Below are 19,293 nucleotides of genomic sequence, written 5' to 3'. Positions count from 1 at the left end.
TAGTGTTATCGGAAAGCGTTCCTGATCCAAATCCCAAGACAGCGTTTGGGGATCTCATGCAAGAAAGAATTTGGGGTGAGTCTACCAAGTAAAGTGAAAGTGAATTTATTAGATAAGTAAAGAAACAAAAGAATGTCTCCTCCATAGTCAGAGCAGTGGCATGGGCTGCTTGACTGATTATACTTATGGTTATTTACCAATTACATGATAAACAAAAGGTGGATTATTCATGTTTTTTTTTTTTTTTTTTTTTTTTTTTTGCAAAAGGTGTGTAGAGTTCTTTTCTTTTCCCAGATTCCTGGAGGAGGGTTTTGATTCAAGTCTTAAAGATGAGAAGGTGTTGGCTTGAAATTGACCAAGAAATCTAACTGTAGGTAAAAGGACTTACCTGTGAGGATGTTGTATTTGAGAATTAAAGTCTCAGCTTCAGGTGAGACTTCAGGGTGGCTGTGACAGGAGATAAATTTAGAGACATAGACTGGAGTTACTTTTCAAAGCGCCTTGCTGCAATATAATTTAGTGGTTAGGAGAAGAGGTTTAGAGATCAGACAGAACTGGGTTCAAATCTCAGCTTTAGTACTTACCAGCCATGTGATAATAACTGATTTTTAAAAAATCCCATCTAAGCTTTAGTTTCCTTAACACAGTGACTACCTGTTATTAGTTGTCTATTGCTGCATAATAAATTATCCCAAAACATAATAGCTTAAAGCAACACACAGTTATAATTCTCAGTTTTGGTGGGTCTGGAATCTGCACCTGGCTTAGCTGGGTCCTCTGCTTCAGGGTCTCTTGCAAGGCTGCAATCAAATGTCAGCCAGCCCTGAGGTATCATCTCAAGACCCAACTGGGGAAGGATCTATTTCTAAGTTCACTGACATGGTTGTTGGCAGAATTTAGTTCCTCGCTGACTATTGGCCAGAGGCTGCCCTCCTCAGTTCCTTGCTGTGTGGGCCTCCCTGACATAACAGCTTGCTTCATCAAAGTCAATGAGAGAGAGAGTGTCAGCTAACAGGAGAGAAGCCACAATCTTATTTAGCCTTCTTCTCATCACTATTGCCACACTGTTTGTTAGAAGTCATAAGGCCAGTCCACACTCCTGGGGCAGGGATTATACAGGGGAATGAACACGAGGAAATGGGGATCACTGGATACTGTCTCAGAGTCTGCCTACCCCAAAGCTTATAGCTTAGTACCACTAAATAAATGTTAGTTATTATTATGCTGAATTGAGAGAGAAAGTAAAACTACAGAGGTCCAGTGAAGGCTTCCAGATCAGGGAGTAACTTCAGGTGATGTTGGGCAAGTCAAGTCATCTAAAGTCTTTGAACCTTCATTTCATGCTCAGTAAAATAAAAATACCTGACCCCAGAAAGAATGAGAAGAGTGCGAGCATAAATACATTTTTATAACATCAAACATACAACTCTCCACTCTGAGGACGCAAACTGCTTTTGGCCAGTTTTCCATTTGGTGTCTGCTCTGTGAGTCTCAGTCTGATGCCTTCACGGTTTTTATCGTTTGGTCCAGTGGGCCCATAGGAAGAAACACCTACAAAGGGCAGTGTCTTTGGAGGGTCCTTTAAGGCATTTCCAAGGATTTGCTTTTTCGGTTTCTTTCTTTCTTTTCAAATATCTTTGCTTTGAAGGACCCCATAGGGGGCCTGGGAGAGAAAACAGACTATCTGGGAAATCTCAAGCTCTTGATAATAAAAATGGCAATAAAATCTCCTCTGGTTCTTGAGGCTTCGCAGAGGGGATGTTTATGGTGGATGGGGTTCCCCTTCTCCTGCGCAGCTGGTTTCGAGGTTGTGCGGTTTCCAGTCCTGCGGAGCAGCTCAGGTTACCGCCTCCGTGGCCGCGCGGGGCAGGCAGCTCCGACGGCCGCAGCAATGGGCGACAAATCAGGGTCTTCCCATCCCGGAGCCTCGCCCATTTCTGCTTGGTGCCCCAACGAGCTGCCTTGTCCTACTCCCTAAACGGAGCGGATCACGCAAAGTCGCATTTCATGGTCTTCCCTGCTGCGGTTTTCCCCGGGGCAGGTATTTCCAGAGGATGGCCAAGTCTTCCCCAGCGGCCGGCCTTCTGGAGGGGAACAGAACTTAGAAGCCAGCCCCTCTGCTTTCCTACAAAGCCTCACTTCTTCTCAGGGCGTCTCTGGGTGAAGCGAAGCAGCCGAGGGGACCGCGATATTGCCCCTTTGCTTCTTGGACCGACAGCCGGGCCTTCAGGGCCAGGGGCGCCCGGGACCCCAGGGCAGGGCGCAAAGCTCATACCGCAACTCCGCCGCCCGCCCGCGCCCTGCCAGCCTGTCGGGGCCACAGCGCGCCGGCCAGCAGCCGCACTCGCCGCCGCGGGGTCCCCTTGGCTCTGAGCTCATCTCCGGCACCGCCGCAGCCCCAGACCTCGCGGGCCATTTGGTCCCGGGGGTGGGGCTCGTCGGGGCCGCGGGGCAGCCCGGATGAGAGGATGACCCGGGAGCTCCCTGGGGGCGGAGTGGAAGCAGCAGCTCCGCGCAACCCTGGCCAGGGGCTTTTTCCCCGCCAGCCCCGCCGCTCCCGCGGCCGCTGCCTTAGAAAACTTTAACGAGATCCAGATGTGGTGGCCACTGCCGAACTTTCTCAGAGCCAGTGATTGGCTCCAGCCGAGGACCTCAGCCAATTAGCGCGCTGGGCGGGCCTGGAGTCCCGCCCCGCCCAGGAGCCCTCGGGGATCCAGGTTCGAGGCTGGCGCTGCGCGGAGAGTGGGCTGGAGGCCGGGGCGGGACGCAGGGTGCAGCGGAGCAGCGCACGGCCGAGCGAGCATGCAGGGGGACCGGGTGGCCGGGCGGCCGGCGCTGTCGTCGTTGCCAGTGCTTCTGCTGCTGCTGTTGCTGCTGCTGTCGCGGGCCGCGGCGCTGCACCCAGACGAGCTCTTCCCATACGGGGAGTCGTGGGGGGACCAGCTCCTGCAGGAAGGCGACGACGAAAGCTCAGCCGTGGTGAAGCTGGCAAATCCCCTGCACTTCTACGAAGCCCGATTCAGCAACCTCTACGTAAGTTCAGCCCCCTCCTGGTGCGCTACTCGGCACTTTTCCCACAGCTTCTTCCCAGGGGTCAGTCTCCGGGAATCCCTGCCTGCAGAGGGGAGGAAACAGCCCCCTCGCTCGGAGCCCCCCTGAGCCCTTGCGGTGGGACCCGGTCAGAGAGCGATGCCGCTGCCTGCTCCGCTGCTTTGGGGGAGTAAGAATGACCTGGAGGAGGGAGCGGGACTTGTTCGCAGTCACATACGCGCCCCAGGCAGAAAAGGTGGCGTTGCTAGGGCGGCCAGCGGGGCTTGCAGATCGGAGCTCGAGAAGGCTGTGCCCGTCTGCAGAGCTGGGGTGTTCCCGCCTCAGACCTGGAGGCTTCCTCTCCGGGTAGAGGGGGCTCCCGGGTTGTGAGGGGAGTGAGAAGATAGGTGAAAGAGTTTTAGGGCGCCTGGACCTATTGCATCGCGGTGGGGGTAAGGGGAGCTGGGACAGTTGCAAAAGTTGCTCTTGTTTCCCTGAATCCAGACTCGCCAGCCGGTTGGGAGGGAGAGGCTTTTTGCCTAAGGCAGTTCCCTTCCCTCCCTGCGCGTCAGGGTAGTCGTCCTTGGGCTTGAGCGACCGTCACCTTTTTGTCCCTCTCCTCTCTCAGGTGGGCACCAACGGCATCATCTCCACCCAGGACTTCCCCAGGGAAACGGAGTATGTGGACTATGATTTCCCCACCGACTTCCCGGCCATCGCCCCTTTTCTGGCCGACATCGACACGAGCCACGGCAGGGGCCAAATCCTGTACCGAGAGGACACCTCCCCGGCAGTGCTGGGCCTGGCCGCCCACTATGTGCGCGCTGGCTTCCCGCGCTCTGCCGCGCGCTTTACCCCCACCCACGCCTTCCTGGCCACTTGGGAGCAGGTGGGCGCTTACGAGGAGGTCAAGCGCGGGGCACTGCCCTCGGGAGAGGTAAGTGACCAGGGATATTTGACTTCTGAGCGAATTTAAGGATGGGCTTGAATTCGGGGGCCGCAACCCGGAGACTGGCTCTGAGTTGTTTCTGAGCCTACTCTTGCGCTGAACCTGATGCTGGAGGCAGCAGAGCTGGAGTGGCTTGTAAGTGAGGAAAAAGACGTTGTCTCTAGGCATCTTCTGAGGCCTTGGCAGGTGGTCACTCCAATGAGAAAAAAAAATGCTTAGCGGATATGAGCGGGAGTGCAGATGTGGAGCCCCTTTGAACATAAGGCAATTTGCTGTTTGGTTGCTTATTTTTAGAACCATCTCTTAAGTACACAAGTATTTCTAATTATATGTTCATTGAAGGAAAAAAAATCAGAAAATACAGAGAATTTTAAAAAAGAAAACAACCACTCATTCTCCCACCACTGATAAACATTTTTCTGTGTACCATTTTCAGAGTTTTTTTCTTCTGCATATCTTTATTCCTATTAACAATGATGAGTGCAATGTCAATTGCACATACTGTTTTAGAACTTGCTTTTTTTAATGGAATAGTATATTGTGAATATGTTTCAATGTCAAAAAAATGTATTTCTACAACATCATTTATAATGATGCATAATACTGCATCCTGCTATTATCCTGCATAATACTGTGGGTTTACCACAGTATACTCAACCAATATTCCCAGAGGTCATTAAGGCTTTTTTCTGGTTTTTCATTATTATTAAAGATAGCACAAATCACAAAAAGCTAAATCTTTGAACATGTTCTTAGTCGACGTTCCAGAAAGTGCAGTTGGTAGGTCAGAGAAGATGCACTTTTGGTAAAGTTCTTTATAACTTTTGCCTAATTGCCTTCCAGGTACTAGTTTACATGTTTTTTAGTTTATAGGAGTCTGCCCTCAATGTGCTTTACACTCTCTACCTGCGGAAAGTAAAAAAATCCCAGGCTCCTGGTCTTTAGTCTTGTCATCAACATTTGAAGTCCTCCAAATGGATATGAGTGGGGCCAGGGTGGCTTGGTAAATGGCCAACTCCCTCATTCCTGGAGAAATTTATGGCATCCTTCTATGAAATTAGACCTGAATCCAAAATGCCATACTCGAAGGGCTGAAACTATATGATTCATCTCAGTTTTTTAACTCATGAAAATGCTTCTTTACCATAGAAGGATGGCACATGCCTCCTGTAAAAGGTGAGGTTTCTTGCCCACGTCACTGATCTCTATTTTGTAAGGATGCTGTGATATAAATCCTTTGCATGAAGACTCTATTTTTTTAATTTTTGAGGGTACATAGTAGGTGTATATATTTATGGGGTACATGAGATGTTTTGATACAGGTATGTAATACGTAATAATCATGTCATGGAGAATGGAGTGTCCATCCCCCTAGGCATTTATCCTTTGTATTACAAACAATCTAATTACACTCTTACTTATTTTAAAATGTACAATTAAGTTATTATTGACTATAACAACCTGTTATCACAGGTTATAGTCACCCTGTTATGCTATCAAAAGGTAGGTCTTATTCAGTTTTTTTTTTTTTTGGTAGCCGTTAACTGTCCCCACCTTCCCCTGACCCCCACTACCCTTCCAAACCTCTGGTAACTATCCTCTTATCTTCAGGTTGCATAAAAACTCTTTAAATGCAAGGTTTTCAGAATTAAAACTTTTGTCTGGTCCTTTTTTGGGGGTGGGAGAGGTTTAGCGTAGAAAAGATTTGTAAATTCAATCTCTCTTTTACTTTTCTAATTAAAATTCACCTTCAGACATTGCCATGTGCTAGTTGGCTTCAGAATGTTTCTGAATGTTCAGGAGGATTCTGTTTGGATAGGGGTTGTTCTTTCAATTACCCACGTTGAAAGTCCTTCTGATATTTTAAAGAGCTCTGGGACTTGAGTTCTTGTTTCAATAGTTCTTTGGAGATAGATTTTGGCAAACAGTAATCGAATTTGCTTGAAGGCCTGAGTTTTACATGACATTCTTAAATTTTGGCTTACTAATCTTATATCGCAAAGTTACTGGAAACTGGAAGATTCAGAGCAATGGCATCTTTGCCATTAAAAACAATTGCAGTTGGTGCCCTTTTTCTCCGTGGATATTCATGTTCGGTGTGACCAGATGTTGCACATGATAGTGCAGGAATGTCAAGGTGTAAATCTGAAAAAAGTATGAACAAATAGTGTTTGTCGATTCAGTTAATCTGGGATTTCTTGAACTGTCACAGGTTCACAGAGCAAAAAGGTTATGATGTAGACCTTTGAAATACTTATTAATGGGAGATGTAGAGGACCAGTGTTTACTGTAGCTGTGTTTTCTTTTTGTCATTTTAGGGATGGGGTTAGGGACAACTGAGTTATAGAGGTCTCTGTAGTGTGAGGAATGTTTTGTTTACCTGGAATTTAAGTTGGGTTGAAAGGGCTAAAAAGAATGGATATTGAGAATGAGGCAACAGGAGAGACTGTTCTGAGCTAGAGCATGACGTGAGAGAAGGTTGAGACAGCTGGGGCTGAAAAATGGTAGTAACATACGACAGATGAGTGGAAGGTTGCCTGCTAGGGTTGAGTATTTGTCCCCTCTGAAAATCATGTTGAAACTTAATCCTCAGTGTGGCAATATTGAGAGGTGGGGCCTTTGAAAGGTGACTGGGTCATCAGGGCTCTGCCCTCATGAATGGATTAGTTTATTCATCATGGATTACTGGATTATCATGGAGTGGAACTGGCTGCTTTATAAGAAGAGGAACTGAGACCTGAGCTAGCACATTAGCACACTTAGCTTTGTCGCCATGTGATGCCCTAAGTGCCCTGGCACTCTACAGTCACCACTGGCCAGAAGGCCCTCACCAGATGTGACCTCTCAACTTTGGACTTCTCAGCCTCCATAATTATAAGAAATAAATTCATTTTCTTTGTAAATTACCCAATTTCAAGTATTCTGTTATAAGCAACAGAAGACAAACCAAGACATTGACCAATGGGGGCCTCAACATGGGGACTGAGACATGTTGACTTGGCTCAAAGGTTGGTAGTCATTGATGGAGGTGGTTGGATTCCACAGAGAAAATTAGAGGTAAAAGCAGGACTTCACTGTAGCTTTTTGACTTCTGGAGATGAGGTCCAGAAGAAGGGAGGTCTACAGTCTATCCTAGAGAGTTCAGCCTGCGTCTGAGATATAACTGTAAAGATGAAGAGAATAGAGACATATATGGAAATTGGTTAATGCTGAACCATATGTGAAAATTAGAAATTCTGACGTTTTGCTGAAGAGTATCATGAAGGATATAGTATTAGGGATGTGATAGCACTCAGCATTTGTCTTTGAATTTTTGGCAGGATCTGTAGGATTTAGTGCAGTAAAATAAATGAGGGACGATCCTGTATGTGACAGTGCCCTACAGGCAGTGGGAGATGAAGAACTACCCTAAGGAATGGAGGTTAGTGTTTGCAGCAAACCCTGGAGGCCGGACCCAATGATCCTACAAATCTAGAGAAAATGTGGTCCTGAGGAAGATGACCAAAGAGAACTTTGTGACCCCTATAAGAGTCACCCTAATTCTTAATTTTCATTTTGGTAAGCCTCTATAGGCAAGCCCCTTGAAGGAAAGGTTGTCACTATTCTGATTTTTGGCCACATAGCTGTGGTTAATTAAATGAATTGCAAAAATTAGAAACTCTTAGAGGGGTGTATGTTGTATGCGTCAGCCTGGCTCTGCTGAGTGTCACTTCAACATTGATTGGGATGTCCTGTACCTGGGAGGGAGAGTCCGGCTCTGGTTTCTGCAGAGGGCTCTGGCTTTTCTCTCTTTCTGATAACAGGGCCTGCAGCCACTCACCCTGATCCTCTCTGTGCTGCTCCTCTCCCCGTGGAGGCCCCTCTCTCCTCTCTGGGATCCTGGGGAGCTGGGAACCAGTGACCCTTTTGTCGGGTTTGGCAGCCCATCTGAGGGCTTCTCTTTGGAGGCAGAGCCTGTGGGGCTCTTGCAGAGGCTTGTATCTAGGAATGTGAGGACCTTTCCTGTTTGGAAGCCAGTCAAGGAGTTTTTTGAGAGGGGGAGCCCTTCAAGACTTCATGAAGTGGGCTCTTTAGCAATTAGATGTAGAATTTTGTAGAACTGACTGAGAACTTTACAAGTGATCATTTAGTGTGTGGGTGGCTTTTAAACAGCCAAACTCCTTTGGTGTGTACTTTGGGATCATAAATTCTACTTAAAAGGAAGTTGTTTCCTTCCTCTGATAGTTGCCTATTTTGGTGGAGACAAAGAAATTAAATGCTTGCCACCCGTAATAAGTGTTCATCTCAAGGATGGCACATAGAAGACATTGAGTAAAATTTTAATTGAAATGAATTTGTTGGCTGGTTTGCTGAAGGAATGAATAAAATAAAGCGCTAAATGCCTAGTGTGCACAGCAAAAAGCCAGACTCTCCCCATCACAGCTCTGTTTACTTCTCTCCTCCCGGCTTTCCCATCCCCTTCGGTTCTTCACAGTCTATACAACCTCCCTATCTTATAGAATTCCTCTAAATTTAGAACCAGGATGCTCTCCTATCTCACATTGATTATGGGAGATCAATGCCAGGAACTTTGAAAGCTTAGCTTTTTAAAATGGGGTTCTTTCTCCTTCCTTGAGCACTTTCCTTTCCCTAGCTGATTTTTGTTTATTCTGACTAATGTACGACTCTGAAGTTACTGAATCCACATTAGTTGATGATGTAGACTATCTTATGGATAGACATGATGCAGAACAGCCTTTGTTTATATTTGGCGGTAGTTGTGGCTTCCTAGCATTGAGTAACTCTAAAAACATTCCTTGCTTTTTGTTTTCGGAAAAGTCAAGCTTTGCTGATGAACAATCAACAACTGGAACACTAATAAATAGACTAGGCACCCTACTACTTTGTGAACTGAATGAATGAATGAAAGAAGCAAACCCAGATGTTGTTTTAGAACTAAAAGAAGGGCTAATTGTATTTCATTTTCTCTTGAAAAGTGTGTTACATCTATGTTTCTTTGTCCTATTAGCAAAACCTCAAAACTCTACTTTGAAATTAAACATTGAAAGGAAAAATTAACGTTAGAAAAGAGCTAGAACAAACTGTGGAAGGAGACCTAGGACCGAACAAAGGAAAGTGCCCATTCCTTCCTTGCTGTTTCATTCCGTGAAATGTGACATTCTTCTCTGTGCCTGAGTTTGTCTGTCTAGCAGAATGGAGAGGTAGTAATACTTACCAGTAAATCATATTTCTAAGAGTCACATTATTTATGAAGTAAGTTGTATTTTAAAACCTTCCCAGTTCCTGTAGTGTGATTTAGTGAGAGAGATCATTTCAGAGGCCTAAACAGAACACCTTTTAAGAGAACCAAGAACTGTTAACAGATCTTTTGGAGGAGTGGTCGCTGAATGAAGGTAAAGGCAAAAATCTTGTCTTCTTGAGAATATGAGGGTAAATGGAATGTTGGGGAGTGATCCTATAAGGACCTGGGTGTTGAATTTGTGGCTAATTCAGACTCCTGGTCTCTCTCTGGTCTGTGTTGGCTCCTGCAGTATTTATAACATTCACTGGCTGCCTCTGTGACACCTCCCAACCCCCACCCTGAGGTCCTGGGCACACACACCAGCTCTGGCCTCAACCATCTTCTCCAATGACTCTCCTACAGTTTCAGCCATGGCTGTTTCCCTGTCCTACACAGTGAGACTCTCCTGGGAAGAGTCTGTCCTTTGTGCCTTCGCATCCTCAGCATCGAGCATAATGTCTAGTACTTAAGTAGACACATAGCTGTTTGAATTAGTGTATGAATGAATAAATGAATGGCGTTTACAAACATGTAAACAACTAACCTAGCAAAATGAGGTGAATGCTCACTAGAGACACCCATAAAAGTATTACAGAGGTTCAGAGAACAGAAATATTCTATAGGGAATCACAAACACCTCCGAGTGGCAGCATTTGAAGGTTAGGAGGGTTTCTAGACACAAAGAACCATGAGTGAAGTGTAGAAGCATCTGAGGACATGGTACAAATGGGGACTAGTAAATAGTCTGACAGACATGCAGTGGAACTGAGCCTGGGGTGGGCATATGCAGCCAGGTTACAACTTACCTTAAATGGCATGTTGAGGAGTGGTTAGGATGCCCTAGGGTGTGGGCTCTAGAGCTGCCCAGCCTGCCACAACATACGCCACCTGACCTGAGGAAGCCCTGTTAGCCCCATGTCTTTTTGTCATTTGTGAAATGAGCGCATTTCTGATGCTCGTATGAAAGAGTAGATGGAAGAGGGAAGAGAGTGAGGCTGTGAGACAGTAAGGAGGCCTTTTGATCAGCTAGTGCCTAACACAGTGCCTGCCCATATTGGGTATTTAATAAATGGATGAATGAATGAATGATGCAGATGAGAGATGCTGAGTGCCTAGAGTTATAAACTAGGGCAGTGACTGGGATGGACAAGTTAATTTTGCTGATTGCTCTTAGCTCTGAAAGAGGTTTGGTTGAGAGAACTTTGAAACCTTAAAAAGTACATATTTTTTTAACCTGTGTTTACCTATGCATATTTCAACTATTAATCTAAATTGACAAATGATGTTTGCAATAATAAATAATATCACTGATGATATTATATTAGTAACCCGAAGAAGAAATTTTAAAGAAGATTATGTTTAAAAACAATTTGGAGCCAGGAGCAATGGCTCACGCCTGTAATCCCAGCACTTTGGGAGGCTGAGGTGGGAGTATCACGAGGTCAGGAAATCGAGACCAGCCTGGCCAACATGGTAAAATCCTGTCTCTACTAAAAATAGAAAAAAAAAAAAATTAGCTGGGCCTAATGGCATATGCCTGTATTCCCAGCTACTCGGAAGGCTGAAGCAGGAGAATCACTCGAACCTGGGAGGCGGGTGTTGCAGTAAGTGGAGACTGGGCCACTGCATTCTAGCCTGGGTGACAGAGTGAGACTCCGTCTCAAAAAAAAAGCAATTTGGAGGAATCCTGAGAAGGGGGGAAATTCTTCGCACTTTATGATGCGTTGCTTGCATTCTGTTTCTTCGTTTGTTTGTTTTTTAAAGAATGTTTCTCTCTCTCTCTCTCTTTTTTTCCCACAGCTGAATACTTTCCAGGCAGTTTTGGCATCTGATGGGTCTGATACCTACGCCCTCTTTCTTTATCCTGCCAACGGCCTGCAGTTCTTTGGAACCCGGCCCAAAGAGTCTTACACTGTTCAGCTTCAGCTTCCAGCTCGGGTGGGCTTCTGCCGAGGGGAGGCTGATGATCTGAAGTCAGAAGGACCATATTTCAGCTTGGCTAGCACTGAACAGTCTGTGAAAAATCTCTATCAGTAAGTAACAGTGAGCCGAAGTCCTTTCCTATTTGAATATAAGGACTTTTAGGAGGTACCTGAACACAAGTGACCATAAGACCATTAAATAATATCTTGGTGGCTTCTAAGCAAGGCATCAAGTCAAAACGAAGGAACTAAATTAAGCCCTGGAAGGATCAAGTTCACCAAAACATAAAAGGTCCTTTATTTTTCCTGCTCTATTGGGTATAGATACTGGAAACAGAACAGTATGTGTGTATATTTGTAGAGCCACTGAGGCTTGCTATGAAAAACATTGCTCTTGGAACCACATAAAAATATCCAGTCATATAACTGCCCAGTTTGTGGTTTTCCAGATTAATCATTTCACAGGGGGAAACATTGTGATTTAGTCTTTTGGACAGATACTGTTAAACATTAAATTGAGTAATGTAATTTGCAGGAAAAATAACTAAGATTTATAGGTTTCCAGAAGTCTGAGGATGTCTCTCTGGCTTCATTACCTATAATGAATTGAACCCATTCCTTAGACGCATCAGTGTCTGCCCATAATGGGCATTTAATAAATAGATGGATGAATGAATGAATGATCCAGAGGGCTTACTTAGCTAGTGCAATAATAAGCTCTTTTGCATTTTACCAGTCCAGATAGTGCCAGTAAGATATTTATTAACTTCAGGGTGGTTTTTTTTGGGGGGGAGGGGGCGGGGTGTGCCCTTGCTTTTATTCTTTTCCTGAATACAGAAGCCAGACAGAATACATTGGCTACTTCCTGGCCTCCCTTAACTACTTTTCAGTTTCATTCAATCAGTCCCAGGTAGGTATAGGAACACCTTACACTTTTGCATGCCATCCGCTCTGCTCGGCTACCAGAAAGAGACCATTATAGCCAGATTTGGTTATTGAGAGCTGACATTTATTGAAAACTTACTATTTGCCAAGCATTGTACTAAACACTTTTCAGATGTTATCTTAATTAAAACTCACAGGAATTGTAGGAGGTTAGTACTACTATTTTCCTGATTTTATACAGCAGCTTAGGGAAGTTACGTAAATTGCCTATGATCTCAAAGTTAAGTGGTGAAGCCAAAATCCAAACTCAAGTCTGGAGTGCTGAACTACTTATTTCATTTTATGCTGAGTCCTTGTTTCCTTTCCCATCCTTGTGATCCACAGTGGGCATCTTTAGTGCTGTATCTAGGCTGCCGCTTAGGCTGGACTCTGGAGCCCACTCGATTCCTTACTCTCCCTCCTCTAGTTCTGTCCTCCTCATCTGCTTGGGAGAGCATAGATTTATCACTCAGGCATTATAGGGAGCTCACAATGACGAAGCATATAGACTACAAAGATTTCTAAGACACTGGTCCTGCATACCGGCAGCTTGTACCCTATTAGGGTTGATAGACAAATAGATCAACAATTACAGGACCCTGGGTAGGTGCTGGCATCTACACAGGAGACAGGAGACAGTGGGGCCAAAAGGCCTGTGGGAAAAAGCAGCTGTGTTCCCTGAGCAGCGCTGTAAGGGCCTCTTGGAACTGACACCCACAGTCGTGACATGTGACACACAAACATACACACAGACTGCATTTCCATTTACCCGTCTTCATGCCTTCCCACATTTTTATCTTTGATACTTCCCAGAAATCTCTGAATTGCTTGATGAAAGCAGAGAAAGATATGGGGCTGAATGACTCACATATTTTTCTTTAGTATAATCCATGCTTAATATAAAAAATAAAGTACAAGCAACGCAGAATGATGTGAAATAAAAGTAAAAGTTACCCCTGATTACTACTTCAAGTGACAACTAGTGTTTACAGTCCTTCTAGGATTTAGGTATATACAAAAACTTTTAAAACAAAAATGATTCTTTTGCTATATAAGTGGTATTTTCACATTAATCACTTCTTATAGGGGTCTTTTAGTCAGATGTCTGTCTATATTACCATTTTAAGGCTATAAAACATTATGCATATATGTTCTGTATTATAAAGACAGCTTATTAATGAACATTTCACATATTTCTGATTTTTCTTGTTATAAATATCAATGCAGTAAGCAGCATAACAAACATTGCTCACAATCTCCTTTCTCCCTAAAATAAATTCTTAAAAGTGGAATTGCCAAGAAAGAGTATATGCAGTTTAATGTTTTAATGTATATTAATAAATTGCCCTTTAGAAATGTTGCACCAAACCATATCCTCACCAATAATATAGAACTGTGATCAACAGTGTCTGTTCTCTACAGGCTTTTATTCTTTTTAATATTTGCAAATATAATACATACAAAATGTTCATTTTTGCACATTAATTTCTTTGATTACTAGGAGATAGAATACTTTTTGTGTGTTTAATATCCATTGGCAGTCATGAGCTGCATAATGACATTTCGTTCAATGATGAACTGCGTGATATATGACAGTGGTTCCATAAGATTAGAATGCTGTATTTTTGCTGTACCTTTTCTTTGTTTATATATGTCTAGATAAACAAATACTTACCATTGTGTTACAGTCACCTTTAGTAAAGCAGTAAGATGGTGTACAGATTTGTAGCCTAGGAGCAACAGGCTATATCATATATATATGTATTATCAGTAGGCTGTACCACCTAGGTTTGCGTTAAGTAGACTCTAGGATGTTTGTAAAACAGCAAATTTGCCTGGTGATACATTTCTCTGAATGCATCCCCATTGGTAAGTGACACATAACTATGTATGTCTTTTGTGTGTTTGTGACTTGTCTTACCACATCCTTTTAAAATTTTATTTTAAGCTTTCTCCTAGAGGAAGGATCCATATCCTTTACTATTGGGGTGGTTAGGAAGAGCTCTTATAAATAAGGAAAAACATGGTAAAGATATTAATCTTTTCATATGCTGTGAATACTTTATCCAGTTGTGGTTTGTCTTTAAATTTACTTATGATTTAGAAGTTGTACATTTCATATTGTCAAAATTACTGGTCTTTTCCTTTCTGATTTTGGATCTTGGTGTTATTCTTAGGAAGATCTTCTGTACGTCAAAGTTATAGAAATGTCCTTCTATATAATCTTCTGTTTTACTTTTCATTATTTAAATTTTCAAAAATTTACAGAAAAGTGGAGAGAATAACAAAATGAACACCCAAGTGCCCATCACCTAGATTTATACATTGTAAACATTTTGCTGTATTTATTTGTTTCTTTGTTTAAATGTTTTAAAGTAAGCCACAGACATCATGCCAGTTCATTCCTAAATGCTTTAGTATGCATCTCTAAAGAGTCAAGTTAGGCTGGGCAAGGTGGTTCTAATTCCAACGCTTCATGAAGCCAAGGTGCAAGGATTTCTTGAGCTCAGGTATTCAAGGCCAGCCTGGGCAACATAGTGAGACCTAGTCTCTACTAAAAATTTTAAAAATTACTGGGCATGGTGGTGTGCACCTGTAGATCCAGCTACTAGGGAGGCTGAAGTGGGAGGATCGCTTTAGCCCAGGAGGTTGAGGCTATAGTAAGCCATCATCATACCACTGTGCTCCAGCCTGGGTAACAGAGGGAAACCTTACCTCTAAATAAATAAGTAAGTAAAAGTAAAGTTATTTTCCTAGTCAATTGTTCTCTTTTTCAAATTTGTCTCACAATTGTGAGCTCAAAGGTCATAAATTATACAGTTCATAATGTTTGTTATACTCTTTCTCTGCAAATTTAAATATGAATACACATGTGCATATTTTGAAATCATACTTTTCTATCTTCTGGAAGACAAGACAGAAGTTACTAAGTATTTACGACATGTAGGACTGGTGCTAGCCATTTTATTTTATTTTTTTAGATGGAGTCTCGGTCTGTCACCCAGGCTGTAGTGCCATGGAATGACCTCGGATCACTGCAACCTCTGCCTCCTGGGTTCAAGCTTTTCTGCTGTCTCAGCCTCCCTAGTAGCTGAGATTATAGGCACACATGATCACACCTGGCTAATTTTTTTGTATTTCTAGTAGATACTGGGTTTCACCATGTTGGCCAGGCTGGTCTTGAACTCCTGACCTCAGTTGATCCGCCTGCTTTGACCTCCCAAAGTGCTGGGATTACAGGCATGAACCACCATGCCTGGCCAGTGCTGGGCATTTTAATGTGGTTTTCTCACTTAATTCTCCTAACAGCCCAGGGAGGAAGGCATTGTCATCCCATTTTGTAACCCGATTTTCCTTTCTAGAAATAAATTAAGTTCTTTCTATTACTAAGTTTTGCAAATGACCTTGGATTTTAAAATAAACTCAGATTGGTTACTTTTCCGTTATGCATAATGACAAAAGCCAGGCTAATGATTTATATATAATTAGAACGTTATTTTATTTATCTTTTATGGTCATAATCTGTCTTTTTCCACTCTTTGAAGATTTTATAGTTTCTGTTTCTAACTTCAAGAGGAAATTTCATAGTTGCAACACCTCTAATGTGATAAATAAACTCAATATCCTCAGACTGTCAGGATTTTCTCTTACTGTCTTTAGTTTTCCTTATTTGCTTGCCAATAAACACCAACATTAATTGTTACGAACTTACCAAATATGCATAGCATATTGTACACAAGATCAGTTTTTCTTTCTATGCTTCTCCTTCCCTAAATTTACCACGATGGTTTACCTACACACATACACACACATGAATACACACACAAGAGAAAGACCTTCTCAAACCATACTGAAAAATGTTGTTACTATAGAAATCCACGTGAACATGATGAGTACCTACCCAAATGAAGAAAGAGCTTTTGTTCTTATACAATTCAGTGAATTTTTCATTATCTTATTAGTCATTAACTCTTATTCCTCATTGACTGACTTTTGAGGAAATTCCATAGCATGGGAGAATTTGCACATAGCGTTTTGTACAAATATTGGAAGAGTATACAAACTGGCATATTCAATTGTAGCCAGACCCTTGTTCACTCAAGTTTTCCTATAGTTTTAGAAATCCTATATGTAGTTGTTCTCTTTAGGTTATATCATTGACTCTAAAATAATGGATTACTGGGATATTTGGAAACTGAATGGAGTTCATGTTTTTCTCGTGGAGAAAATAAGTGAGCTGTTTCCAGAAGTCTTTAAAAAACCTCTAAGCTACTTTCTTGTTTGCCCCTTAACTTTAGTTTTCACTGCAAAAAAAAAAAAAAAAAAAAAGATACGCGACTTTAGCATTTGTACCTCTTGGAATTTTTTGACATTGCTTCACCAATCTTTGTGGATTAGTGAACTGATTAGTTCAAGTGAATAAACAATGAAATGTCTTTAACATTCTGTAGAGTAATGATAATTCAGATGCTTATTGACCGCAGCGTGTGCTATGGTTTTCTGTCATAATATAACGTAGATGTGTAGAGCATGGGCTTTGATGTTAACTGAATTTGGGTCCAATTGTTTGTTATGTGACCTTCAGAAGATCAGTTGACCTTTTAAAACATATTATATCCTCTATAAAACTGAATATGATCTCCTCTAACTTGCAGATTGTGTGGAAGAATGTGAAACATTTGGGACAGGGAAGTGGCATCACTGACTCTTGAAAGCATGTATTAGTCATCAGGTGTCAGTGTTTGGTTAAGAGTTTTAAGCACACATTTTAAAAATGTGTTATAAGTTTTTGGACAAGTAGAGGAAGGATAAAACATTCCTCCATTCCCTGTTTGTTTTCAAATACCCAGATTTTGGTTAAACCATTTTGATTGTAGAGCAGACTGATGATTTGATGGTCTGGCATTCTGTGGCATACAGCTTTGAAATATAATGCTAAATAAAAGATGGTTCACATCAAAAGTCCCGTATGATCCTTTCAGTTACCATGTAAGTCTGCTTTTATCTGGTTTTATATACCAGTGAAAACTGAACCTGATCTTAATAACCTTTCAGGTTTTTGTTTTTTTGAGACAGGGTCTCACTCTGCCACAGCAATGGAGTGCAGTGGTGCACCCAAAGCCCACTGTAACCTGGAATTCCTGGGTTCAACTGATCTTCCCACCTCAGTCTCCTGAGTAGCTGGAAGCACAGGCGTGTATCACCGTGCCTGGCTAATTTTTTTAGAAAAGTTTTTTGTAGAGGCATGGTGTCACTGTGTTGCCTAGACTGGTCTTGAACTCCTGGGCTTAAGTCGTCCTCCTACTTCAGCCTTGCAAAGTGTTGGAATTATAAGTGTGAGCCACCATGCCCAGCTGTCTTTCAGTTTTAAAATAAGTTGCTCACCTTCTAGGAAGGTGGGTGAATGGACACGTTTGTTACATTTGTTACAATGACTGTTTCCTTTTTATTTAGACTAAGCAACCTGGGGGTTCCTGGAGTGTGGGCTTTCCATATCGGCAGCATCTTGCCATTGGACAATGTCAGGCCAGCCACAGTTGGTGGAGACCTTTCCGCTGCCCACTCTTCTGTTCCTCTGGGACGTTCCTTAAGCCATGCTACAGCCCTGGAAAGTGACTATAATGAGGACAATTTGGATTACTACGATGTGAATGAGAAGGAAGTTGACTACCTTCCGGGTGAACCAGAGGAGTCATTGAATGGCCACAGCAGCATTGATGTTTCCTTCCCCTCCAAAGTGGATACAAGGCCTTTAGAGGGCGGGATGTCCTCTCCAGATTCTGATCTGTTGTCCCTCTTGCATCCAACACCTTCTTATTGGCCATTCTATCCTCAAACAGAATCTGCCACCTTGGACCCTCACACCGAAGAAGGAACATCTCTGGGAGAGGTAGAGGCCCCAGATTTAAAAGGCCAAGTTGAGCCTTGGGCCGAGAGAGGGAACAGAAGCCCAGCTCCACCAAAGGTAGACAGAGATTCACTGGCTCCTTCCTGGAAAACCCCACCACCCTCCCCTGAAAACAGAAACATCCAGCCCTACCCAGATGGAGGGCCAGTGCCTTCAGAAATGGATGTTCCCCCAGCCCATCCTGAAGAAGAAATTGTTCTTCGAAATTACCCTGCTTCAGGTCACTCTACACCCCTAAGTCAAGAGACGTATGAGGTGGGAGTGGAAGACAACGTAGGTTCCAACACCGAGGGTGAGTGCATTAGAAAACTGGGTGCTGAGATTTCATCTTAACCATGCTGGTTTTGCAGAGAGTTGTGATTTTTCTCTTTAGTAGGTGAAAAGTTTAGTAAAAAGATCGAATTTTTAATCCCTGTGCTTCAAGAGATAGAGTGAATTTCCTTTGCCAAATAAATCTTGGCAGGCAGATTCTGTTTGGAATCTCTTGATCATTAATAATGTTTTTTTAAAAATATGGGCCTCATGAAGTGAGTGGGGGAAAACTGGGTTTGTTATGCCAGCTACGCTCTCAAGTGTAATGAACTATTTCAGTTTGAAAGTTCAGCAAAGGTAAAACATTTTGCGGCTTCGTTCGCATTCCAGTGATGGACGGGTCTGTGCTTTTTAAAGTGGTGAGTTGTGCTGGCTCAGATGAACATGCCAGATTCAGACTCTGTTACGGGACAACCCTAGTGCTGCCCTTGGTTAGGGAGATATGCTTGTGATGTGTGGGAGAGGAGAGCCCACGGGGAAGGACAATGACTAAACACCTGTGTCTGCTGTCATTTCTGGTTCATGGCTATGCAGCTGTGGCATGCACCTCCCTGGAACCTTGTCCTCATTTCATGACTCACGGATCGGACTGAGAGGCGAGGAGGGAGACGCCGAGAGCAGGCGTTGGTTAATTATTGTGGACACGGGGCCTATGTCAGTCCTCGTTGAGACTTGCCATGCCAGCTGTTTCTTTCCTATCAGGCATGGAAAGATGTGAATGGGAAACTGACCCCACATTTACTCCGTTTGTTCCAGGGACTGCTCATCTGACCTCTGATAGGAAGAAAGAGGTCAGAGGTGACTGCTTTGTTCTCAATCTCCATGTTTTTCCACCTTTTCTGTTTCCTGTCACTGTTGTGGCAAAAACAAGGCTGACCTAGCAGAAAGGACCTTCTGGGCTCTGCTCCGGTATTATCTGCAGGATATTGCACGGAGAAGTACTTATTTCAGGAGGGAAGACAACATT

At 43.2% G+C, this 19,293-nt stretch overlaps 1 protein-coding gene across 3 annotated transcripts in view; it reads left to right on the top strand.

The window, feature by feature from the left end:
- The first annotated feature begins 2,802 nt into the window (after positions 1-2,802).
- The window catches only part of NID2 (nidogen 2), a 64,222-nt gene continuing 47,731 nt past the window's right edge, over positions 2,803-19,293 (top strand). For all 3 annotated transcript variants that reach the window (XM_064365868.1, XM_012451052.2, XM_064365869.1), the window contains exons 1-4: positions 2,803-3,033; positions 3,659-3,967; positions 11,061-11,293; positions 17,561-18,306. In XM_064365868.1, coding sequence (XP_064221938.1) covers positions 2,803-3,033; positions 3,659-3,967; positions 11,061-11,293; positions 17,561-18,306 — 1,519 coding nt within the window. The remainder of the gene's footprint in view (positions 3,034-3,658; positions 3,968-11,060; positions 11,294-17,560; positions 18,307-19,293) is intronic.

This window comes from Aotus nancymaae, unplaced genomic scaffold (assembly GCF_030222135.1).
Source record: "Aotus nancymaae isolate 86718 unplaced genomic scaffold, 86718_ANA_hifiasm-v0.15.2.pri h1tg000062l, whole genome shotgun sequence".
Taxonomy (NCBI): Eukaryota; Metazoa; Chordata; class Mammalia; order Primates; family Aotidae; genus Aotus; species Aotus nancymaae.
The sequence above is the reverse complement of the archived record's forward strand: the minus strand, read 5'-3'. Positions and strand labels throughout refer to the sequence as shown.